At 31.4% G+C, this 25,912-nt stretch overlaps 2 protein-coding genes across 5 annotated transcripts; one reads left to right on the top strand and one right to left on the bottom strand.

The window, feature by feature from the left end:
* Window positions 1-1,693: 1,693 nt before the first annotated feature.
* Window positions 1,694-11,603, bottom strand: LOC132721162 (uncharacterized protein F13E9.13, mitochondrial-like). 2 transcript variants are annotated; one of them, XM_060705417.1, is made up of 6 exons: window positions 11,531-11,603; window positions 7,027-7,109; window positions 6,223-6,409; window positions 5,264-5,414; window positions 3,054-3,181; window positions 1,694-2,112 (listed from the first exon to the last, which is right to left on the bottom strand). In XM_060705417.1, exons 1-6 carry the CDS (start codon window positions 11,586-11,588, stop codon window positions 1,898-1,900), a joined length of 822 nt encoding a protein of 273 aa, XP_060561400.1. In that variant the 5' UTR covers window positions 11,589-11,603; the 3' UTR covers window positions 1,694-1,897. The 2 variants fall into 2 exon arrangements, with proteins under 2 accessions (XP_060561400.1, XP_060561401.1); XM_060705418.1 differs by lacking the exon at window positions 11,531-11,603 and adding an exon at window positions 9,874-10,030 and having other exon boundaries at window positions 1,697-2,112.
* Window positions 7,999-25,089, top strand: LOC132721161 (G1/S-specific cyclin-E-like). 3 transcript variants are annotated; one of them, XM_060705414.1, is made up of 11 exons: window positions 7,999-8,152; window positions 11,174-11,218; window positions 11,336-11,417; window positions 11,547-11,600; window positions 14,876-15,193; window positions 15,825-15,971; window positions 16,538-16,633; window positions 17,088-17,234; window positions 17,613-17,724; window positions 18,402-18,559; window positions 19,095-25,089. In XM_060705414.1, exons 1-11 carry the CDS (start codon window positions 8,112-8,114, stop codon window positions 19,260-19,262), a joined length of 1,368 nt encoding a protein of 455 aa, XP_060561397.1. In that variant the 5' UTR covers window positions 7,999-8,111; the 3' UTR covers window positions 19,263-25,089. The 3 variants fall into 3 exon arrangements, with proteins under 3 accessions (XP_060561397.1, XP_060561398.1, XP_060561399.1); XM_060705415.1 differs by lacking the exon at window positions 7,999-8,152 and adding an exon at window positions 10,148-10,191; XM_060705416.1 differs by lacking the exon at window positions 7,999-8,152 and adding an exon at window positions 10,667-10,821.
* The last annotated feature ends 823 nt before the right edge of the window (window positions 25,090-25,912 follow it).

Below are 25,912 nucleotides of genomic sequence, written 5' to 3' on the forward strand. Positions count from 1 at the left end.
GGTGATGCTCCCCGAATAGGTTTTGGACACAGGAAAGTACACCTCTTGTAGTTTCAGAGTTATGTCCCAGGAAAAAGTTCAAAGTGCAATAATTCCAAAATTTGGCAAGGCAGAGTTACTGTTCTTTGCACTGCACTTTAAATCAATGTCATTTATCAACCTACAAAGTTTCTTGATGATATCTCTTATGATTTCAGAGTTATGTCCCGGACAACTTCAAAAAGTAAAAATAAACAAAGGGCAATAACTCCAGAATTAGGCTAGGCAGAGTTATGATTCTTGTGCACTGCACATCTACCCATTGAGATATATCTACCTACAAAGTTTCATGCTGATATCTCTTATAGTTTTACAGCTATGTCCTGGACAAGATTTTTCTAAAAGGGGAGATAATTCAAAAATGAGGCTTAACAGAGTTATGGTTCTTTTGCACTGCACCTCTACTCAATGAGATCTATCGACCTACAATGATTCATCTTGATATCTCTTATAGTTTTAGAGTTATGTTCCGGACAAAGTTCAAAGTGTTAAAATTAACAAAGGGCAATAACTCCAAAATTAGGACGAAAAGAGTTATTGTTCTTATGCACTGCACATCTACCCATTGAGATCTATTCACCTACAATTATTCATCTTGATATCTCTTATAGTTTTGGAGTTATGTTCTGGACAAAGTTTAAAGTGTTAAAATTAACAAAGGGCAATAACTCCAAAATTAGGACAAAAAGAGTTATTGTTCTTATGCACTGCACATCTACCCATTGAGATCTATTCACCTACAAAGTTTCATGTTGATATCTCTTATAGTTTTAGAGTTATGCCCCGGACAAGATTTTTCTATAAGGGGAGATAATTAAAAAACCGGGCAAAATAGAGTTATGGTTTTTGACACTGCACTCCCCCTCAATGCCCTCTACCACTGTATGAAGTTTCAACAAATTATCTCCATGGGTTTTCAAGTTATGCTCCGGACAAGACAACGGACGGACAGACGGACGTTAACTCAGGAGAGTTATTATGTGGCTACTCTATTGTTCTCTCTATTGTTCTTTTTAGCCACACAAAAGAAAATAGCCACATAAAAGCATTACGGAATGAATGACATCAAAGAGAAAGAACAGTTACCTATTGTCGCTCTAGCCACATAATTACTCTCCTGTGAGTGCAGACGGACGGACTGACGGACAAGGCGCCGACTATATGCTCCCCCGAAATTTTTCGGGGAGCATAAAAATTATAAGTATATCATGGCAATCACAAACATTTTGCATCATTTATATGCCTATTAGTATATAGAATTGCCGGAATGAATCCTTCTTAGGATTGTTGAATTCCTTTCTGTGGTGGACTCTTAACCCTTAACATGCTGGAACCGAAAGTGATTAATCTATGCCACTAGTATACAGCCAGGCCAGCTTGCACCTTGATACAGTGCGACCAAGTTCCATACTGTTGGTTTATACAGAATTTATTTTAGTTGTTTGTGTAGGAAACTATAAGCTTAAAGACACACTTTCAAATCTGTCCCTGGAATCAACCATTACTGAGCAGTGAGCAATGCGTGTAAAATTTCTTGCTTAATGTAACAACGACTTGCCTCTGACAGGGTTTGAACCCATGCAGCTTTCTGAAGAAGGAACTCCAAGCCCATACAGGATTCAAACTCACAATATTAGCGCAATTTCCTATTAACATTTCATGTAACAATGAATCAGCAAAACAAACAATTGAGCTACAACACCATTAACATAGTAATAAAAGCTAGAAAATATTATCTAAAAATCAATGAATTAAACAATTGGAATGTATATATATAATTACAGATAATATTCTGACTAGCTAAACACCTTTAATCACCGGGATTTTTGAAGTAAAAATACATATTAATATCATCCAATCATTTTTCTTCTTGGATATTTTCTGACGACCTGTCTTTTCTAACAATATCCATGAAGTCAGATAGAATCTTTTCATCAATATCACCATGCCAGCGATGTGCCATCTTGAAGTAAGAACCTATTATGAGGGCATGAGCCGACTTGAAGACAGGATAGTTGTCAGCCGTCACCCCGGAACCTATCAGCACCGGTATATCCACCGACTTCTGCACGACTGCAAATGAAAAAATAAAAATTTATGTTCATTAACAATACATGTTTATGATTAACAAGAACATTGTCAACACCATGCATTCTCCCATATAATTCTCTATGACAAAGCAAGCTTAAAGCATGAAAAGTAAGAAAAACTATTTTTAGCCCCAGTGACCTTGACCTGATTGATGTGAAGCTACACCATAATAATGATGCACTTCAAAAAGAGGATACTTAATAAAGATACTAAAACAACTTTTAGCTAAGATACAGTGTGATGGGCGGAAGGACAGATAGAAGACATAACCGAGTTGAATAAAATTATATAATGGGTTTTTATTTTAGTTCAATAAATTTAGTAATGAACTACATGAATATAATATTCTATATATCACATACCCAAAATAAAGACTGTTTAAACTTAAAAAGAATAATTTTTTATTGAAATGCCTACAGTATATTGTAATGCTAACATTTAGTGCGTCTTCACACTATGTTTGTATAACGTCAATGACATAAATACAAAAGTTTTCAATCTTTACCCACTATTGTTACTTAACCTGAGCTTTAGCAATTTCTCGTACTGACTGTGAAACAAGTCCTAACAACTTAATTTAATTACATTTGATTCCACTTTTTTAAAAGCACCTGTACTACGTACTAGTATTGAATGAATGTCATTACCGAGTCATGGCTCTATTCCATGATCCCTGACTTGAGAAGCAAACACCATAGCCACTAGGCCACCACTTACTGTACTCCTTTCTCTATAGCATATAACTATCTAATGACCTTGCTTTGCCTTGAAATTTCAACTTGTCCGTTGTTTTTTTAAAGCGATTTTAGAATTTAAGAGCAGAGCCTGTTCAGACTGCATCATGTGAAAGGTGAGCTGACTCTATACTGTTGATGTATGCAATTATTTGACTATAATTATATAAGTTAAGAACAGTTTTGTACCTTCAAGTTCCTGATGATTTACTGGTAGACCAGTGGAACTTCCTGTGAGAATAACACCATCAGTAAGAAAATACTGGGCAGCCTGTGCTGTATCTTCTATACTTACATCAGATGTTATACTGTGGGCACTGAAACACAGGGATAATAATATAATAGTACAAGGGTTGTTCAAAAAATAGTAGGACTTACGACTTGTGCTGTTTCATATTCCTATACATTTGAAATATTTTGAAATGTACAGCAATCTAATAGTCATTGAAGAAAGTTTTACTTCTAGTTTATTCATTATTTGATACTTGTTTTTCATTATGTTCGACCAAAATGTTTTGTTATATTCAATGACGTCATGTCCAAATTTGACATCATTTGGACATTAAATGGCAAAACAAACAAACAAACAGCAGCGGCCAAAGCATTAAATGTAGAGATGCCGCCATGTTGAAAAGCTATAAATGTGCTCTTGTTAAATTTTACCACCTGATGGGCGATACTCTTTTGAAGACGAGATCACAGACAAGAAAGGGCAAGGAAGAAAACAAGAAACTGATAGGATGTTTGTGATGTCAATTTTTAGACTAATCTATGCACTTATTTAATTTATGCTATAGGTCCATGCCTCATTGGGTGGCATCAATCAATACACATCTGAAGGGGCTAAATTTCAGCTCTACAGGAAAACTTAAAGCTACAACGGTGAACATCACCCAACAGTTAAGTTCAGAGAGGTCTAAGGATGAATAAAGACAATGGGTTCTTCAGCACCATAGAGGAGAGTACTTTCAGAAAGAATGAAGCTGGTGACACTTTGTACATCAATTTATTTTGCAACATTATTAAAATCTTTTTTTCATTTTTCTAATGCGCCATGTGTCGCATACCCCTTTTTATTTGTAATTAAAGCAGAATTGTTATTTGTACACATATTGTATTGATTTGTTTATTGAATGTAGAAGATATGTACCAATTAATATTTGTTGTTTGTAAAATTGTGTATGTAAACTAAATGATGCGAACACTGGGGCTGCAGTCCTAATAATTTTTTAACAACCCACTTATAAAAATGATAATAATGTGTATTTATCTGTTTATAGAATGTATGCATAGAGCATTTAGTTTACGAAAAGTAAAACATATTTCAAAAATGTAGTAGCAGTTTCTGACATTCAGCTAAAAAAAGCAAGGGAAATAACTTATACTATTTCTATTTCATTTTTTTGCATGTGTTTTCCAGTATGCTCCCCCACTCGAACCTTGTGAAGAAAGGGGGATAACTAATGCTAGCTTTATATATAGACAATCTGACATTTTATAGTAACCTCCCCTGTTTTATTGGAAATTTCTTACAGCAAATGTTTGAAAAGGGGCAATAAGTTGAACTAGTGCATTACTTTGGTACTAAAAGGACTTAAGGTCTTAATACATAGAATAATTATCAATCTATTGTACTTTATGTCAGTTTTGCTTACATTTGAATTTGGTGGCAATGTTAGTAGTAGCCCGGGGTTCTATGATATCATGGTACTTAACGTTTATCGGAAAATATCTATATATAAATATCATAAATGAATGAGATTTTTCTTCCATCTTTTAAATGAACCTTTTCCAGAACTGTTTGTCAAAAAATTATTTCAAAAGAACCAATAAAAATGACATTTTTTAGAATATTTTCAATGTCTGCCATTTTGGGTAATTTCAGAGGAGGTTACAACGGTATCAAGGTAATCCCCAAATAAGCAAGTATGGAAGGATAGATGGGTCAAAGCTTTCAAGTTAAGTTGTGAAAAACTTCCAACAGTTAACTTGCTATAAAATTAAAACTATATGTCAGTATATGTGTTTATAACATATTTTAACTGACTGTGTAAAAACCATTAAGGAAAATGGTAGTCAAATATGAAGGTTTTATAAAATAGTTTTCTTGTCACAAATACGGTCATTATTCACCAAATTAAATTTATTGGCAGATGAAAATGAATCTAGTGTGTAAGTTTTACAAATATTAGCATCATCATAAGTTGCTTTTACTAGCAGTCACAGAAAATTTAAATACCTTGATATCATAGAACCCTTGATATCATAGGAACCGAGTATTCTTCAGTTACAAATGTATATAAAAATGGCCGTTTAACCTCAATTAAAATATTCTAGGATAATTCTTTTATATACTTGTACAAAGATATTCACAGATATTATGAATGAATATATTTTACCTGTGCTTCTTTTTGATATCTGTAAATACTTGTATATGTTCTGCACCGATCATTTTGCGATATCTCAACAAGGGACCTGCACATGCGTTCATTAAACCCTCGTCAGCCACGTGACTAAACACAAATCCTTCAGCCCGAATATAATCCAGCTCTACATGATGTTAAAACAAAATACATTTAGTTTTATCTTAGCTGTATGAAAAGATATAATATTTTTATTATGTCCACTTAAACAACAAAATAGTTGAGTGGGTAATATATTATTTTCGTGTGCAATCAATTTTTCTTATTTCTTTTCAATTTTACATCACCATCCATCTTAATGTGAAAAAAACGCCTTATTCCGTGTCACAAATTGCCAAAAACTGCTTTGTTCATCTTTTTTAATCAGTTTCTGTTAAAATTACTGGTTGTGAAAATATTCAAATGTTTGCCATTTTACAACATACCAAAAAAAAATTGTCTCAATTGAATACAGGACTCTCCTACACTTTCTGATATTTGACTTGTAAAATTACAGTGACATTTCACATGTAAAATCACAATGAAATTTATCTTTTAAAATCACAATGAAATTTGATGTGTAAAATCAGAATGATATTTGATGTGTAAAATCACAATTATATTTGACATTTAAAATCACAATGAAATTTGATGTGTAGAAATTTGACGTGTAAAATCAAAATGATATTTGATGAGTAAAATCACAAAGATATTTGACATTTAAAATCACAATGAAATTTGATGTGTAAAATCACAATAATATTTGACATGTGAAATCACAATGAACTTTGAAATGTAAAATCACAATAATATTTTAACATGTAATACCACAATGATAATTGATGTGTAAAATCACAATGATATTTGATGCGTAAAATCACAATGATATTTAATGTTTAAAATCACAATGATATTTGACATGTGAATTATTGAAAATGTAAACCAATATAATCTACCTGCTGCCACAGCCACGGCTAAACCTTGTTTATTTGCACCTGCCAGTATCTGGACACCCACTGGTCCTGTATCAAACACTTGTCTAACCCTGGAACACGCCCTAGTCATAGTAGATACAACTTCCGGTCCAACTTCCTGTGTGTGGAGGTACGGGATATCGTGCATATTCTCCACCAATACACTGTCCTGTATGTTACAAGAAATTGTATTTAGTTTATAGAATTTAACATTGTTCAGAAAGTGTACAACGACAGTAGTTCTAAAAGTGGTATGTTATGCTGCTTTTTGTAGTTTACCCTCCAGATAACAACAGTAATTGAGCCACTTTGAATTCACCAGAGCACAGTCTAGCCACCGCTTTGTACCTCGGCAGTTTACCATCACTTTCTGCCTTCATTTTCCCAAGGATTTGATATTACCTCTGAACATGCCAGAGCAAAGGTAAAATGCGAATGACCATAGATCAATCACAACAAAAGTGACCCGATATTATTTCGGATTAATAATATTGGCTTCTTTATTTACAAATAATTCTTTAAGTGTGTAAAGTCATTTCTTCTGCCTGCAGTTTACAATTTTTGTTTGAATTTGAAAAACAAAGGATAATTCCAAAATGCATGTTTGAAAGAAATATGTTGGTATATTTCCTTTTTAATTCTCTAACCAGATTTCCAAATACATGTATTATGCAAATGATGCCAGGTTACTACTATACTGTTAAAGTGTTTAATATGTTCAGGTTTTTCAAGTTAACTGGGGCTAAGAAATTAGTCATTATTGCCCCCAAACGTTACTAGACTTACCACACCAGCCTCCTTATATATTTTGGCTTCATACTCAGCCTTCTCTATAATTTTCCTCACAGACCCTTGATATCTGGGTGTTCCTGAAAATACAATGACAGATACTGTTATTGAATTATGGCAATGCCACATCTTCCATCTAAATGTTACATATTTGATTTACAATATGATAAATTAAAAATCTATACAAATAATACATGTATCTGTAAACAGGAGCACTGCATATGTATCTGCACAATGACGACAAAAATTCAGCCATCATAATAGCTTGACTATTTCTGTAAAACAGACAAGCTTATAAATGACACAAAAGATGATACATGGTGCTATAAATTATGTTTAAAATGTTAAATCATGATCATAATTTGGTGGAAGAAAGTACAAAACTCCAATTTAAGTCAGTAAAATTATTGATACTATTTTTGGGCATCCTAAAATAAGCCACAAAGAGAATAACCCTTCAAATATTGTTAAAGAATTGTTTTGCATTTGAGATTAAGACAAACACAATAAAAATTGAGTTTTGGGCATTAAACTGGAAATAAGGCCTTGTCATGATAAATTTAGTAACATATACATTTTGTAACTGTATGTTTTCTCTTAACACATTGTGATCTATTTTTAACATGTTTCCGAGTCTTCAAATAAAAAAGCCATCAGCTTTGGTAAGGAATGTTTTTAGAAGGTGAGACTCTTAGGACGGTGTACACAACCAAAACATAAAGGGATGTTTGAGACAGTAATTACTACTTTCAAACAAACCAATCAATAAGTTATTATCTAGAAAAGCTACAAGTATCATGACAAATATTTCACAGCTTTTGTAATTGGACAATGCAGGCATTGTATACATATACTGTATCAGTAATTACTCTCACATGACCAAGGTGAGAAAATAGGGACTGATCTAACTGACCACTATGAAATAATCCAGTTATTTGTTCACAACACATTCTGTCACACAGAAGGCATTTGCTCAAGCAATAGGGCATAAAAACACAGATTAGATGGTTTCTTATTTGTATATTTAACAAAGAAACTCTGCAGTGAAAGTCAGTGTTAATACTTAATAGAAACCTAACAGAATGGTTACTCAAGAAAAACCTGGGAATGTATGCTTTCAAAGGTAACTTTTTAAATTATTTGTTTTTTAATACATTACTGGTATCAAGTAATTTACCCATTCAAGAAATGTCTTCATAATAAAATATTTACAAATTCAAAATGTATTTGTGCAGTAAATATCGTTAAAAGCAATTGTTTCTGAAAATGTTTTGAAAAAAAAGAATAAATTTTCTGCATGTATATTCATAGGATTTACTTGCCTTTCATTGGACATACTAATGTTTCCAAGTTCAAATTTCTGTAAACCCTAAATCTAGCATCAATTTAATTGGTTCAATGTAATAAAAAGTATAAAAAGCCTGAACTTCAGGCAAATGCCTGAAAACTTGTACCCATGCATACCTTAGATTATCTCATAAACCTGTTATACCTAAGGTCACCCCTTATCTGATCAAGATTACAGTATATCCATATCTCTCACAGAGGTGTGAAATGTTAGCTTTCTGATACATATCTTTCTTTTGTACTAGTGCAACATGTGTTATCTTATGCCATGCATATGTCAATCATTCTGCCACTGTTTGTTGTTAAGTACATGTATATAAATATGTGCATAAATTATATGCATCCTTGACTTGTTAACTTTCAAACAGGTGATAGTTCTTGTACAAGCCTTAATGTTTTTTTTTCCAATCTTTTGTAAACAGGCTGGAATGTGTTAATTAGCACATAATTGCCATTATTGATGTATATAGTTCTTTTTGTCCTGTTAAAATTCAGCAATAGATGTTACTTGGAACTAGGCAAATGTGGGTACAAACTAACTTTTACTGTTATATCTTTACAGTGCACTACCTGTCACAATAGATTAATCAACTGGCTTAGCTTATTTTCAAAGCTGTGACTGTAAACGTTTGTTTATACCTATGTTATTAGCTGGGAAAACCCCAAATATTCTTAATTCCAGAGTTAGTCTTTTTAACATCAAACAGGAAAAAAGTTCAAATCAGGTGTCAGAAAATGTCTTGACAATTACCATGAGCTCAAATGTAATTCGATATTGTGTAGAAGAAAATGTAATGATGAAATATTCAAAGGTTAAATTTCAGTAAGGTGTTATATAGTCAACACTTTATCAAAAAAGATTAAAAGTGAACAAATACTGTAAACAATTTGTCTATTGAAAGATACATAAATCAATCACAGTGTCCCAAAAAAAATGTGTTATTGCAAAATACAGAAATCTCTAAAATTTTGGCAATGCAATCTATCTTTGCAATGCTTGTAATATTTCGATCCTACTTTTGGCAACAGTACCTAATCATACACGTTAACTATCCCACTTTTAGCAGGAGACTCTCACTTTCTGCAGCCATCTTTTCAAAGATTTTTCTTATAATATGGGATATTTTCACAAATTAAAGATATCTCCCTATTTTTGATGTCAGAACTGAACTTCCTTCTTTATTTATTGCAAATCTCCCTCTTTTTGAAGGAAAATCTCCCACTTCGTCATCAAAAAAAGTTCACATTTATGCCTAATATGGCTTTTCTTAAAAAGGTAGGGTCATACAAGATTTATTGCGATCAAAAAGGCAACGATAACGCGACAAATAAGATGAAATTGCCAAACTGGTAAAATATCCGAATAACATTACACTTATAGTAATATTTGCAGGTGTGTATCGACTTTAAATACGTTTTGTACTGATTCTTTATAATGTCACAATTTATCATATTTGTTCTAGTGTAAACAAGAATCTAATAGACAAATCTGCCAACCAGGACACGCTGATAAGTGAATCATTCCGACAATATTTCCTCTAAATCTGCGAAATATTTTCAACCATGCCGTACAACTCGCGTCCATTTTCAGGCAATGTTTACATTTTGAAGTAGGCGTGTTTTCAATAGTACTATTGACCAATCATTGACGTTGAATTTGGGGGCATTTTGGGTTGCCGATTTGAAATTAGGTTGCGCATGCGTGACATACATACAATGTTTACAAAAACTGACAGATTAGAGAAAATAGGCACCTTTTGTTTTACCAAATATCTTTCTTAATATTATGCCGGACCAATGTGATGAAATTTTAAGGTTGTAAAGTAAATATTATATTTTGATTTGGTATACAAAATTCATTTGATCCATTAACAGTTGTTGGAGATTTTTTCAATCAACTTTTGACTTTTAATGGATTCATTAAATTATCTTCCGAGTTATAAATTTAAGATATTTAATGATACTAGTTTTCAATAAAATAATGAATACCCAGGAACATATCAATACACTTTTTAATGTATTTTTTCTAGTACTTGTTAAAAATTAATGTTTAATTTAATATGAAATCAAAATTCGGTCTTTGAAATGTGGCCGATTTCGCGGTTGTTTACGTCAAATGCCTTCAATACGGATTAGTTTGATCTTTGATAAATATGTAAGATATTTATTAAATTTCCGTGAATTTGACAATATAATGTATCAAAAATGCCTTTTAATCATAACTTTACTTAATCTTTATTATTATATATAAAAATGAAAAAATTAGTTCGCTTAAGTCCGTAGAATTTCGTGTTGGCGGGAGCTACGGTGAGTGGCCCTTGATTTTAGTGCTGATCCCACAAAGGAAACCTTAGTCAGTTGCAAAGAGAACGACAGTGTGTTCGCACTAACATTTGAGATAGAAACTAGAAAATGATTTGGATCAAGTGCTAGATTTTTAAAAAAGTATGGATAGAGCACCTATAAATTATTTTAAATGTGTTGGATAATGTTGCATTAATTTTGGTTTACATTTTTTTGTTAAAAAAAAATATTATTTTATTTAGCAGTTATCTCTTCATTTGCAAAAAGGTACACAAATAAAATTTGGAGGTGGATTTATTCAGTTTTAATTTCCTAACAAAAAAATCCGAGACTAGGTGTAACTGTTAATATTTGACCTACGGCAAGGTGTTAAAATCATTTGCCATACCACATCAGTAACGCGGACGGCCGGGGTAAGGAAGGGATCTGTTGCAAAGTTGCGCCAAAATGAACTGGACTTTATTTTGATTAAATTTCTATTTTTTCCTTACAGCACTCGTCGGATGTGTAAAGTGCGGAGCAAAATGTCCAGAAAAAGGTATTTATACTTGCATTTACGTTAATTTTAGTCGTTTATTAAGATTTACCGCCATTTTGGATTTAGCCGGTAGGCTACAATTTTCTTTAAAAATATAGGAATCTCGTTCTTTTACAGTTCCCGCATGAACACCAAAGCAAAAACCACAGAGCAACTTCCATTATGCACCAAAATCAGCCGTAAAAGGAAAGCAGAAGAGGTAAAAATTATGTTTTTAAAATGTCGGTCATGCAAAATGTCTGTTCCTTTGTTCGTTAAAACGAGTGGGTGGGGTACGAAAAAATGTCTGGTGTTGAAGAAAGAATTTATGACCTTTTTTGTTCTTCAGGATCCAGAAGAAGCGATGGCATGTGCTAAGAAACGTCAACATTATCGAATTGAGGTAAAGTCCTTTCATTTGCATTTAAAATTTTGCATATTTAGTTACGTTTCTTTATAAACAATTTGGCGCCATGACCTAGTTTTTTCTCTCTTTCATATGTGTCGTTTCTGACCACTATGCAAAGTACTAAATAGCATTATGTGAACAGATTGAAGTTGATTTTTATTGGAAATTTGTCTACTTTCTGTAAATCTTGTATAGCTTGAATATTTTTAGATAATAATTCTCTCTGGTAATTCATTTTGAGTGCATGTGGTTCAACAGGAAATATAATTCCTACAAACCAAAGATGCAATTACCTGTTTCCAACATTACTGCTTAATGCCTGAAAATAACTGGTACATGAAATATTCTCTGCTCGTCACATTCAGCATAAATAGGTTATACATTAACATGGCGGTTTCTTGGAGTGGGGGACATGCTATGATGATGAAATGGTTGTTTTTTTTTAAATCCTCATGCATATTACAGCAATGCCCATGGTCTAATAAATACTCTTGTTTTGTCGAACAATCCATCCTGCCCATTAAATGCAGGTGTTCTGTCTGGGGGGGGGGGTGTTAAAAATCATTACGTACAAAGTTAAAATTAAAAGTTCGCAGTGTGCATGGTTTAAGTAAGAACTGTAACATACAAAGGGGGACTAGAGAGAAGCTAGTCTATCCTCGCAGATATTTAGGCTGGTACTGGATTTGACCTGGTATGGGAGGTTATTCCAATGCCTTATAGTTCTAGAGAGGAATAATGGGTATGGGACTGAAGAATAGGAAGTTCATATTCTACTAGGTACAAGGTGGTTGTGCCCCACACAGTCAAGATCTTAAGTTTATAAAATATAAGAAAATATAAGAGAGGATTGGAAATATGCAGCTATCATGCATAGCAGCAGACTGGCGTTTCTATTAATTTTACCCATGCCAGAAATTTCATCTTGCATTGGGGGTGCCAGATGAGTTGCATGCCATACAGCAACATAATTTTAGCATATTTTATGAATGAACCGCGCTAAAATAATGTAATTTCGGATATCCTCATTTATTTTCTGCTTAACGTATTCACTTTAAACTTCAAACTTGTCATTTAGAGCGTTATTTTATTTATCACATGCCTGTGAAGCTTTTAGAACTGTCTGTAAGAAATGGTATGGCACAGCTGTGCTAATATTTTGATGTGACATCATTAATGATTTCCATTATACTAATATTAGGCACCCAAATGAAAAACTTTGTTGTTTCCTGTTTTACAACAAGGCTTTTGATTCTCAGTTGTTATTTCATTCTGGCAGGTTTCTTCCAATAATTTAAAGAAATATTCAAATAGTTCATACTTAGAACATTTCCCACTAAATTTGGAGTTTTGGAAAATTTTTGCTATTATTGCCTATTTGGGGAGTAAAAAGACTAGTGTAAGATTAGATTTATGCGAAAAAGTGCATGGTTTTATGAAAATTACGACTAGGATTTAAAAAAGTACAAAAAAATCACTGGTGAATGTTTCATAGACCAAGACTTGGGTTCTTAAAAATCGGTATTGACTTGTGTTGACAGTCATCCTAATTATCAGGTATATTGGTCTACTTCAAGGTCTGTTTCTAAAGGTTGTTTTGACCAAGACAATCCAATTTGATTTGAAATTTTAAAAAAAAATGACCATTAAATTTTACCTGTTATTATATAACATCAATTCTATCTATGCAACAAAATGTTTTAATTTTCAGAAAATTCAATATGAAAAAAAAACTAATAAAACCAAATGTTTTAAAATGAAATGCAGTCTGTATTTGGTTGTTGTGGAGATATTTCTAGCCTTAAGCTATTTAAAGAAAAAAGTGATAAAATAAAGTTGAGGTGTTATAGAGTCAAACTCCTACTTTAGCTATATATCTGACTCCATTTTGACAGTTCATTGCCTCAGGATAATTCTAAAAATGAAAAATTGTCATTGTGCAGTCTTTTGAACCATTGTAAATTTAAATTATTTTATTACCTTGTGTTTTTATCAGTCAATACTTCAAATTTTTACTGGTACTTTATTGGGTGATGTCGAAATGAAAAATGATATGTTCAGACTCTAAAAAAATGTTGTTTTTTACAATTTCAAGCTAAAATTAAGCCTTAGGCTATTTTATGCAATTGGAAATTTTATACATGAAAAAGAGTAGAACTCTAATACTAAATGAATTTGTTATGAATAACTTTCCAAACTTGTTTTTTTTTTTGCTCAGCAAAAGCAACAATCTGTGTCAATCTATATTATCTACAATGAAATGGTGTCAGACACCGTGGACCCCATGGCTTGGCTTACGTTTTTACACACCTTGTATCTAATTCTCACACCTTAATCTAAACATGGCATACACAGCAGTTGGATTGTTTGTTCAGACTAACTTACATAAAGTAATATGTTGTTCACAGTTTGGTGTACATTGATGATTGTTGGCTTTAGGTCTTTAATGTAACAAATCTACATAATACCCTTCTACTATCACAGCTTTTACTTTGGGTCATCGAATGTTTGTGCTGGCATCTTGTCTTAATCCGCAATAATTATCTTTAACAAAAGTTTTTCATGATTACCCTATCTACATCTAAAGTAGCAGCTTAGACAGGGATTTTTATGAAAAAGGAAAACATCTGGATTGTGATAAAATGGCTTTAAAACTACTTTCAGTAAGTAGGAAAACTTTCAGAGATGTTGTTTTAAGAGTTAAAGAAACAACTGTCTGATTTTTGATTTTTAGATTAGATAAAATGAAAAAGGTGTGTTTATGTTATATAAGTTTGCCAATAAAAGGGAAACTGCAGACATAATAATTTTTCTTTGATAAAAAAAATTCATTTTTTATATGTCCTGGGGGGGATGTCTTCAACTTTTTGAAAGAAGTTATAACTTGTAAATCAAATAAATACATACAAAGTGGTGTAAATGAAATTTCTTTAACAAAACAACAACAGTTTTTAATTTTGTCACATCTGTATATATACCGTATTTCAGTTTAATTTTGTAAAATTTGTTACTTTAAAGGTCCCTTTCCCCTATCTGTGAATTGAACTAATAATTACTCAAGACTTGAAGAAGGTGACTATCAATCAGGGAATGTAGTATGAAATAATGCTTTGAAGTGGCAAATGAATAACAGTATTAAGTTCATTTGAAATCCAATCTTTAATTTTAAAAAATCCAATCTGCAGTCTCAACCAAAATTTTTGAAATAATTTCAGGTTTTCTTTGGTGTCTTTTTTATGACTTATATGGTCTGAATTTCTGTTTTTCAGAATCAATGGGTCCCAATATCAGAAACAACGGCTATCACAACATGTTCCATAGTACCAAGCCCCGAGTCCTCTCCCGAGAGGTTACCCTTGACCTCCGAACTGATGTTAGGGTCAAAGTTCAGATTTCAGAATTATTACACCACCCCTGTAGAAGTGAGAAAATCGCCGTTACCACAGTTAGATTGGGCAGACTCCCAGGAAGTCTGGCACACAATGCTGAGGAAGGAACTGAACTATGTACGAGATCAGAATATGTTTGACAAACATCCTGCGTTACATGCAAGAATGAGAGCTATTTTACTAGATTGGTTAATAGAAGTAAGTTTAAAATTTTTATATTACAAAATTTTATTTACAAGCTCCAGAGGTTTTCATATTAAAACTTTTAATTCAATTTTAACTTAAATTTATTATCAGTGGTACTGGTTTGTTCAAGGAAGCGGACTCAAAAGTGATTACTTGCAAGAACTTGTTTAGGAAATGAGCTTAAACAAACATGTTGAACCAATCAGTGGTTCTACAAAGATCATGCTTTGGATGCATATAACACAATGGAGGGACATCTGACAACTTTACACAATTCAAAACTGGAATTGATCAATTTTTCCATAAAACAGTAGTATTTCCACCCAATTGGTAGAGTCTGCTCAAATGGGTCATTTCTGATATAATATAAATTTGGGGAAAACAATCAGATTTTCAAAAAGTACTGACACCATTTAGTAAAAAATAGATAACAGTGAGTTTACCAGATTCACATAAAGAATAGGCGGAAGAACACTTTGAAATTCCTGTATTTTTTAACTAATACAAAGAAAAATTATTTATAGATCTATTTAAGAATGTAGTGTACTATTTTATAATTTATATAGCTTTGTTGTACTTCTCCATTTTCCTCTGATTTATTTATATATAGTTGTAAAAAAACACTGTTATATTTTTGTTACAGGTATGTGAGGTTTACAGATTACACAGAGAGTCGTTCTATCTGGCTGTAGATTTTCTAGACAGATTTTTGTCGAAACAAAGCAATTTACAAAAACATCAATTACAACTTATAGGAATTACATGCTTATTTATTGCTGCTAAATTAGAGGTAAGAAATATTATACCACTAACTTTTAGTTAAGGATAGCACTTGCTTGTGTTACTAAAATATTTTAAGTTTCACATCTGTTAAATTTATCTCCTATATTTGTACCTTAATTTGATTCAATAGAAAATTACACAGGAAGTGCTGGCTCTTATTTATCAGTTCACCAATTTTGAGTTTGAAGCTATATCCATGCTAAATATATATAACTAAACTTGGAACAACTTGTATTCTTGAAAATATAATACACAGCACTAAGGGCTTCATAGCATTATAGTGACCTATCAGTCCAATGACATTAAACAGACTGAAGGCCGAGGTCGGTTCAATGATTTGGGCTGACAGGGAAGTATATAAATTTTTATTACTTTTTCCCTTTTTTAAGACTTTGGCGATTTTTTTTCACAATTCACTGTACAGAACCTATTCAAAATTTACAAAAATGCTGATAACATAGAATGAGAATAGTCATAGTCCACATTTTGATACAGGAAAATAATATTATTGACTTGTTAAGAAAAATACTTAAATTTGATTGAAATAATGTAAATGAAAATGTTTCATTTTAGGAAATATATCCACCAAAGTTAGCAGAGTTTGCATATGTTACTGATGGTGCTTGTACAGAAGATGAGATTCTAGATCAGGAACTTGTTATATTAAAGGTATGTATCCTTGTATATATAGCAGGCTTTTGATATTAAAGGTATAAAACCTTACTTGTACATGTATATGAATTTGTAGCATTTAATAAATCAAGTAAGAATGTCTATTAAAACTATAATAATCAGTAGCACAAACAAAGCAGTGAGATTTTAAGTTAAAACATGGTCAAGGTTGCAACAACAGGCAATACAAGAATAGGCCATTGATAATTTTTTCTAAACACAATTATGATAAAAAAATGGTACCTTTGAAATTGACTAAAGGCTTGTTTACAGGGCCTGTCTATTTAAAAAAAAAAAAGAGGGGAAAATTTAACGTTACTCTTTCTATGACAAGGAAATGGCTCATTGCAATTGGTTCTCTAGTCTACTATGAGATATAACCATGTGTTAAAGTGCTTTTGCCTGTCATCCTATTAGATTATTTTTGCAATTATTTTTCTCTTTTCTGTAGGCAATCAACTGGGATTTGTCACCAGTGACAGCAAATGGTTGGTTAAATATCTACCTCCAAGTGTCAAATGTTGAAAACATACACGGTGGTGAACATGGTTTTGTCTTTCCACAGTACTCTTCACATGTGTTTGTACAGATAGCACGGGTAAGTTTACAGGGAAAAAAAATTGAAAATTGTTTAAAAAAGTTGTAATTCAGCATGTATGTGATGGAACTTTAGATAAAAACTAAATCCTACTTAATTTCTTTAGCTGGACTTGGTCAGCTTCCATTTTTGGCAATATGAAAATTTGAATCATGTCAAGTTAAAAGTAGAGAATTGCAGGCTTGTCTGGTCATAAAGTGGTGTAACTGGTAGGTCATATATATATATATAGTTTCATTATTCTAGGGTTTAAAAGTGTAAAATAATTGCATGTTAAATGGTCAATTCATTGTTTGAATAATTGTTCAAAGTATTCAAAATATTTTGTTGGTAATATGTAAGATAAAGTTGCTAAATGTTTCTCTTTTTGTATTACAGTTGCTGGACCTGTGTATACTAGATATAGAAAGTTTACAGTTTCAGTACAGTGTGTTAGCGGCAGCGGCCTTGTTTCATCAATCATCACGGGATCTTGTACTCTCTGTCTCAGGTTTGTTAATAATAATGCTCATATTTATCTCCCTTTAATTGTTGGATGTAGTTGGGGGATGTAGTTAAAGTTACTTATGTTTCAACCATTTTTTCTTGAACCTTTCTGTGAATTTTGAGCTGAATTTGACCATTTTTCCTACCTCCAAAAAATATATCCCCCTGCCTTTGCCAATATTCCCACTTTAAAAGGAGAAGAAAAATTTATCTGAACTGAAAACTACAGTTCTTTCTGTAGTTCTTGATAATTTATGTTAAAGACGAAATTTTGTTGTTTTTCCGTCATTGTCATCAAAAGTAAATATAACTACCCATGTACTGCCTTCAGTTATGTTTACATTAATGATAGTTTCTATTAAAATTTCTCGCTTCAAAAGGGACAACCTGTCCTCCAATTCTGAGAAATATCACTGCTTTCTACCATACACCTCTTGCCTTTCATCATTGTCCTGAGTAAGAAATTTTCCCACCCTTTAATGTTATAAATTCTATATTGTATTGAAAATGACTTATCCCTGTAGCAAAGAGTCCTTTTTGTGTGCAATGCGAGTTTAATTATGTTTCTCTGAAACTAAACTTTATATGATTATCTTGTCATTTTATTCTGTCAAGTTGCTTGGGAAAACATTATTTATTGTGTTTTTGTATTGCAATATATATTTTGTTTTGATTTTACAGGTTATGAATGGAAAGATATTTTACCATGTGTTCAATGGATGGCACCTTATGCTGCGAGTGTAAAGGAGCTTGGACCGCTTGCAGTGAAATTTTTCCCCAATATACAGTCTGAAGATTCTCATACCATTCAAACCCATGTTGTTGATCTTAATTTATTGGTAGGTCTATTTATAAACAAGCTTTCTAATGAAAGATTGGTGGTTTTTCTCAGGTGCTAGTCACCAGTTGGTGACACAATTTGCAGAGGAGCACCTAAATTTCTCTTCCACCACTCTAGCTGGAAAGCTGTTGTATTGCCTTAAATGTTGTTAGAATGACTTATAACACTACCAAAAATATATATTTTAAATGTTTACATGATTATTAAAAAATATTTGAAAGTGACTTCTATTAGAATTTATATAAACAGTTCGATAAAAGAACAAAAGAAACAATACTTTTCTAGCTTTCAACATTTAGTCTAAATGACGTTGATATTAAAAAAAAAAGACTTCATGTCCGTGTAAATAAACAGAACATGACTAAAGCTATGACCGGTGTCAGCATTAAAAATGGAATTGCTATCAATCTTCTCAACTGAAGACTATGAAAATAATGATTTTCACTATTTAATAATTATATTTTTTTTTCTAAAAACTATTGTATATTTGTTTTTTCTTACTAAATCATACATTGATCTTTTGTGTTCTACAGGAGAAAGCTCAGTTACGTAGAGACGAGGCCATTTACGTGGATCATGGTAGTCCTCCAGATCAGCAGGCTCAGATTATTACACAGTTAACCCCGCCCCAGAGTGACAAGAAAAATCATATAGTGAACTCACCAGAAACTCCTTCTGTGACCCCTGTGACCTGCAGCTGATAGTGCTTTCCATTGTTCATATATCTATCTATATATATAAATTAACGAGCCATAGTTTATATGGAAGTATGTGAAGACGTATCGAGCCCTCACTTTGACCTTAAAATGAGTACTAGGGGAACCGACGGTGAATCGAAGGGGGAAGTGCGTCATAAATGATGAAATGACCTTATATGGAAGTTGTTGACGGTGTAATAAGATAATGCAAATACCTCACTATGCAATGTGGAATGCTCAGTTACAAAGGACGGGATATTATAAGAGAGAGGACCAAGTAAAATTATGGGGACCAGTTTTACATTCAAGTGCCTTTGTTTTTATTCCTAGTGCCTTTTTTGTTTATATTTTATGAACAGCATTTGAAAATGGGACCAAACGGTGATGTTGTTTTTTTTAAGTGCGGTGCTTTTACAATAGTGGTTTCAGTTTTATAATACACGAGAAATATCTTAACGAAGACATTGATAGAAAGATAAATTGGTAGCAACTTGAACTCTTATGTATACAGTGCCACTTTTGTGGAATTAGTTGTTCTTAAGTTTAGGGTTCATTAGAAGAAAGAATTGTGTTTTAAAAGCTGGTTTTTGTTTTAAGGTACAGACTTTAATATTTTAAAGACGAAAATCTGTGAAATATAGAATGCTTTTTACATTTAGGTGACTAAAGTAATGAAGTAATGTTATTTTATTAGTTTTGATATTTGATAATTTTTAAATTGTGATTACACAATAATTGAGAAGAAGTTCAGTGAACATAATGCTGAAGAAAGCCAAAGATAACAAGTGTGTTTTATTTATGAAACTTTTTATTTATTTATATGCATGTTAATGATATATGCAGGAGATGAAACATTATATGCATATGTCCTTATAATAAGGGCTTACATGCTTGTCTCAAAGGAAAAGTAAAGGCATATTATTGATTTTTTTATCGATATGCAAATTTAGGCATGTCCGACAAAATTTATGTTAAAATGCAGATGTACAATGTATTTTTACAGTCACATTTTAAGCATTTAATGCTTTTAATGCATCAATATTATTTTGTTCTTTTTATATATATAAATTTGTATGAATAAATTTTATTTAATACTTAATTTTAGCCCTCAAATGGTCGTAACCACCATAGGTGTTCAAATCAAGATTTTTGTTCATTATTTTTTTATGTTTGTAAATTTTGATCTTTCATTGCATTACTGCAGACATATTTATTGTGAATTTAAATGCATCAATTTATTTATTCGCACCCCTGATGTTAACTGTAATGAAGTTTTGTTTGTATGTAAGATGCCTGAATCCCGATTTATGTGATTTTCTTTGAAGAATATGATGATGCAAGTTTATGAGATATCGGTATGCAAAATATGTCATATATATACCGGTATTCAGAATCTGTCATATACCGGTATTCAGAATCTTGAATTAATCAGAATGCAAAGTCTGTAATACCTGCATGCAAGTTATGTCTAATATCGGTAAGCAAAAACCAGTATGCAAATTGTCTGATGTCTGTGCAAAATTTCTGATACTGGTATGCAAAATAAATTCTTGTTTAGTGACTTTGAATTTCTCAATATCTTCAAGTTAACCTATGTTTTTCAGGCTCTAGAAAATGTGTTACTGTGATGTCAGATTCATAATTAATACTTCATATGTATACCTATATTTTTTTGTTACACCTCTCCTTTTCCAAGGTACTGTAATTCTACATTGTTTCCTTTTTCAATTTATCATAACTAAAGACTTGTTTTCTTGATCAAATTTAAACTATCAAAACTCAAACCTTTGTGTTCTTCAATTATTTTTTCTTGTCAGTATTTGCTGTGTGGTGAAAGTATTTTAATATATGCTTGATAAATTTGCTGAGTGATAGATGTTCTTCAGAATTGTAGAAGTTTAGATTTACACTGTATGGGTAGTTACAGATTTAGATCTGTATGGGTAGTGTTTTAAACTGTATGAGAAGTGTTTTAGATTGAAATGGTATGGGAAGTGTTTAACAACATATAGCTAACAGTCATAGTCGACTTATTTAAAAACCTCACTTTGTGCAATAATCAACATGTATAAAAGTCTATTAATGTTAAAATGTTAAAAAAAAACTTTATTTCGGATTACTTGGTATTTGGTGTGCAAGTGTTGAGTTGGTTGTATGTAGAATTAGTTATAAATCAGTCAGGATTGTTTTGTTAGATATTTTTTTGTTGTCACTGTATATTGAATGGTTGAAAAGGAAAATAAATGTTTGACTGACATGATTGTGCATATAAAAGAGTTAAAACATTACCTCATTAAATTATATGTCCCATTTTGAAATAGATTTTTTTCATTTTAATTGGTGTGTTGTCTTGTATTTGAAACTTGGGGTATGAAATCTGTGGTTTTCAGACTCGACTAAGTAAATTTATATCTTGAAAAGTTTGTGAAAATATATTTAGAATATATAGAAACAAATTCTTGAACATCATAATTTATTTGAGTAAAAATACCAATTAAATACAACAAATACCAATTAAATATGAAATGACAATACCAATTAAATAGGAACTGAAAATACCAATTTAATTAAAAAAAATTATAGTTGCACATTGAAAATACATTGTAAACAAAAATGTTTTAAAATTCAATAAACATTAGTTTATTAGTTTAATATTAAACTTTCTGAAATTACCAAGAGGATAAATAAAAATTGCATTTACATATAGTATGTTAACATTTGAAGAAAAAAAAAGGTAAAAATGTTTTAAATGTTTAAAAAAATATTTAAGTGTATAAAAGGAATAAGTTCAATTTAAGTGTGTATTGGTTTATGTTATCTTCAGTGAAATTTTCTTATTTTCATTGACAAAAAAGTGGTTCTTTTTGTTATTATGTATTGCAATTATAATGTTAAATGACACTGGTGACTAAATTATTGTAGATAATATGTTTGTTATTTTATTTCTAATTAAGTAGTACAAATTTGACTGTGAATTAATTTAAATAATGTATAATAAGATTTGATCAAAATGTAAAAATGTTGATTAATCGGGTATATATGATACAGATATTGATTAAATTTTGTTTATTGTGTTAAATAATGAAAATGACTTGAACTATATGAATGTGACCAAATGGTTTACCTTAAAGTGTCCATCCTGAACCTTGGATCCTTCTAAGGTCATTAATTAAAAAAATTGAAATTTACTTCATACTGGTACTGGTTGGTGATACAAAAACCAAGTAATACTGTATTAGTGATATTCATATAAATTTTAATGTACATGTCATTAAATATGAACCAAGGCTATAAGAAAATTAAGATAAAAATGAGATCTTTTCATTATCAGATGGCCCAGTCATAAAGGTTATTAACTATGACTCACTTGTGGTTTTCGGTTCTTACGCTGACATGTGATGATGTTGTCATTAACTCTACTGCCCTTCTCATGCCAAAATTACTGCATAGAGGGGCACATAAGGTCTCCTTTACACAAAAAAGGAAGAAAAAAAGAAGAAAAATAAAAATGCTTGAAAATAACCCAATTGTAATATAATGGCTGGGTTGGTTTTTCTTTAAGATTGCATGGTGTTTGCATTTGCTCAACTTTATTAAAGGATGGTAGATAATTAATATGCAATCTTCAAGAATTTGTCTGTTAACTCACTGAAACCATCGGATATTTTATGTATATAATAGAAAGAATAGTAAAGTGAATTTTCAAAATGTATTTGAAGATCAGGATTTTTTTTTTTTTTTTTTTGATTTTTTTTTGGTCTCGCTCAACATAAGATATTGTTTCTAAACATTTTGATGTGATTTTCACAAGTTATTACATGTTCTGGTATGTTAAAGTAATGCTTATTGCATATTGTAATAAGAAATCAGGAAAATTTGTTGTATGCTTGCGTAATGTATCAAATAATTATACCACAAAGTGTTCATATTTGTGTTATGCAAATTTACATTGATAATCAGATAATGTAGAAAAATAGTTTAAGATAATTTTTAAACTGCCAATGTTCAAAAAAAAAAATGCATGAATTTGTTCAGAAATCATACCTGTGTGTTAAAATATATCATAACCAATGTGTTCAAATTTTTCATAGTCAATGTGTTCACATTCGATTAATGGTGTGTTCAAATATGATAAATGGTGTGTTCAAATATATGATATTCAATGTGTTCAAATCTTATGATTTCCGGTTGATGTGTTCAAATACAATGATAACCAATGTGTTCAAATACAATGATAACCAATGTGTTCAAATACGATGATAACCAATGTGTTCAAATACAATGATAACCAATGTGTTCAAATTTGATAAATGATGTGTTCAGATATTATTCAATATGTTTTCCAGTCATAATTTTTTGTATTTTTTTATTATCATTTTAATATTTTTTTTATATAAATACCATACTTAGATTTAACCAGAGGCTCTCTAATCATACTGTTTTAGTTGATTTAACTTAGTATCTACATATATAAAATATAAGTAGCACCGTTTTTTTCGTACACAAAATGGTGCCTCTTACATCAGTTCTTCATATCTTTTTGTTGTCACAAATTCATATATTTTTGTACATTTTTTTTTATATTCATTCACAAAGTTGTTGCAGAAAAATGGAATATATCAAAAAAACTATGTGCACAAATATGTTCTGTTCAGCTATTTTAAAACCAGTGATTGAGGTTATTCATTTTCATAGAATAATGTTAGATTTATTTTCATTATTTCATTTTCTAATCTCCAATCTTTCGGGTAAATAAAGGCATGAAATCATGAGAGAAAAAAACCCATCTGATTAGTTCCTAGGTTTCAATGCAAAAATTGTAGAACTATGCATTCTGAGGCATTATATGTATTTTATTTTATTTGCACATAAACTTATACGAGTCGTGTCACGACAAAACCAACATAATGGGTTTGCGACCAGCATGGATCCAGACCAGTCTGCGCATCCGCGCAGTCTGATCAGGATCCATGCTGTTCGCTATCAGATTCTCTACTTGTCATAAAGTTTGTAAGCGAACAGCATGGATCCTGATCAGACTTTGCGGATGCGCAGACTGGTCTGGATCCATGCTGGTCACAAACACACTATGTTGGTTTTGTCGTGACATGGCTCATATTAATTTGAATGAAAAACTGATCAATGCACTTAATTAATCTTGTTATAGTTATACCAAAAACCAATAAGTAAGAGACAACTTTAAATCTCTTGTGCTTTTTCATTCAAATGAAAAGTTTAACTAGTTACTCCTCATTTTCGAAGTATTTCAGTAATTGGTTAAAAATAGAAACAAGAATATATTTAAAATCTTTCAGTTAAAGTAGTATAGTATGAAATAACAGGCAACATTTGAATTTTCATTTATTTTCTTGTTAATCTCTGCAATATTCATAAGTTTTTTAAGGAAATGTTTCATTTCAATGAATTTTTGTAACCTACTTTAATGACTAATTTAATGTACAGATTCATTATGCTCTAGAATATACTATTGTATTTATTAGTCAGAAATTACTAACGTCTTTCTCTAGTGTCAACTAAACTTAGCCAACAATATTAGTAATTTTCACTTAAAACACAAATATTACCCAATTATTCTCTTTCAAGTTCTATAGTCAGTTTTAAACTTACATGGTAGTAAACTTTTTATTTTCCTTCTTATCACATAATTATAGTCTTTTTCAAAGTATGTTGTGTGGTTTGAAGTTTTAGATGAAATAATTTTAGGTTGTTTGCTGTTGACTGATTCTTAACAATAAATGATTTTGTTTTTAATTATTTTTAAATGTAATATATTGTCAGCAAAAATAAAACAAAACAACGAAATGCTCAATTGACTTTTATTTTTCTTCTAGACCTAACTTTTCACCTAAGAAAAGAAGCGTTTTGCCCCTTTCAGAGTATATCAATGCCCTTTAACTGGCCCCTTTCGACACATATCAACCTTGCCCTTAAGCTGCCCCCTTTCAGCACATATCAACCTTGCCCTTAAGCTGGCCCCTTTCTCTTAAGCCAGCCCCTTTCAGCGCATATCAACCTTTCCCTATAGCTGGTCACTTTTCATCACATATCCATCTTGTGCTAAAGCCAGCCCTTTCAGCATGCCCTAAAGTCAGCCCCTTTCAGCACATATATAACTTATGTCAAGGCTGTGGTGAGTGGTATGTAAATTTTCAATGCACACATGACATACAGTGCCTGTCTGTAAAATTTCAAAACTACTTTCATACCAAAATACCATGTTTTATGTCTTAAATGTTGTTAAAAGATCTGGGTAACTACATGTATTGTGAAAATGAGTGGATTTAATTTAGATGTGCAATATTACTACTAAGCATGGTTCCTTCCAGCTGTATGACGTGGAACCATCATGTGTTACCAGTATATACAGAATGATATTTAATAACTTGATTCAACTTCCAAATAATATGGCAGCAACATGGAAAGAAAAGAATATATTCTGTTATCAAAACATCAGCAAATTATTGTTTTTGCAAAAAGGATTTCAATGCTCTTTACAGACATTTGCATATTTTTGTCGTTAACATCATTTATCCTTGAAAGTACATGGGAATGATAATGTACACCCGATTGACTGGAATGGATAATATTAAATACAACTTAATATATACTACTCAGTTTGCTTAGCACCAAAG

Source organism: Ruditapes philippinarum, unplaced genomic scaffold (assembly GCF_026571515.1).
Source record: "Ruditapes philippinarum isolate M1 unplaced genomic scaffold, ASM2657151v2 ctg1174_1_1_1_1, whole genome shotgun sequence".
Lineage (NCBI taxonomy): Eukaryota > Metazoa > Mollusca > Bivalvia > Venerida > Veneridae > Ruditapes > Ruditapes philippinarum.

Bases quoted from the DNA above. Each gene is read 5' to 3' on its own strand.
- LOC132721162 (XM_060705418.1), bottom strand. From the start codon at position 9,961: ATGGACGCGAGTTGTACGGCATGGTTGAAAATATTTCGCAGATTTAGA. The intron at 5,415-6,222 runs GTAGATTATATT...AACATCATGTAG, and splicing joins AGCCGTGGCTGTGGCAGCAG to AGCTGGATTATATTCGGGCT. The intron at 2,113-3,053 runs GTACAAAACTGT...TTTCATTTGCAG, and splicing joins AAATCATCAGGAACTTGAAG to TCGTGCAGAAGTCGGTGGAT.
- LOC132721161 (XM_060705414.1), top strand. From the start codon at position 8,112: ATGGTTACTCAAGAAAAACCTGGGAATGTATGCTTTCAAAG. The intron at 11,601-14,875 runs GTAAAGTCCTTT...TCTGTTTTTCAG, and splicing joins GTCAACATTATCGAATTGAG to AATCAATGGGTCCCAATATC. The intron at 17,235-17,612 runs GTAAGTTTACAG...TTTGTATTACAG, and splicing joins TGTTTGTACAGATAGCACGG to TTGCTGGACCTGTGTATACT.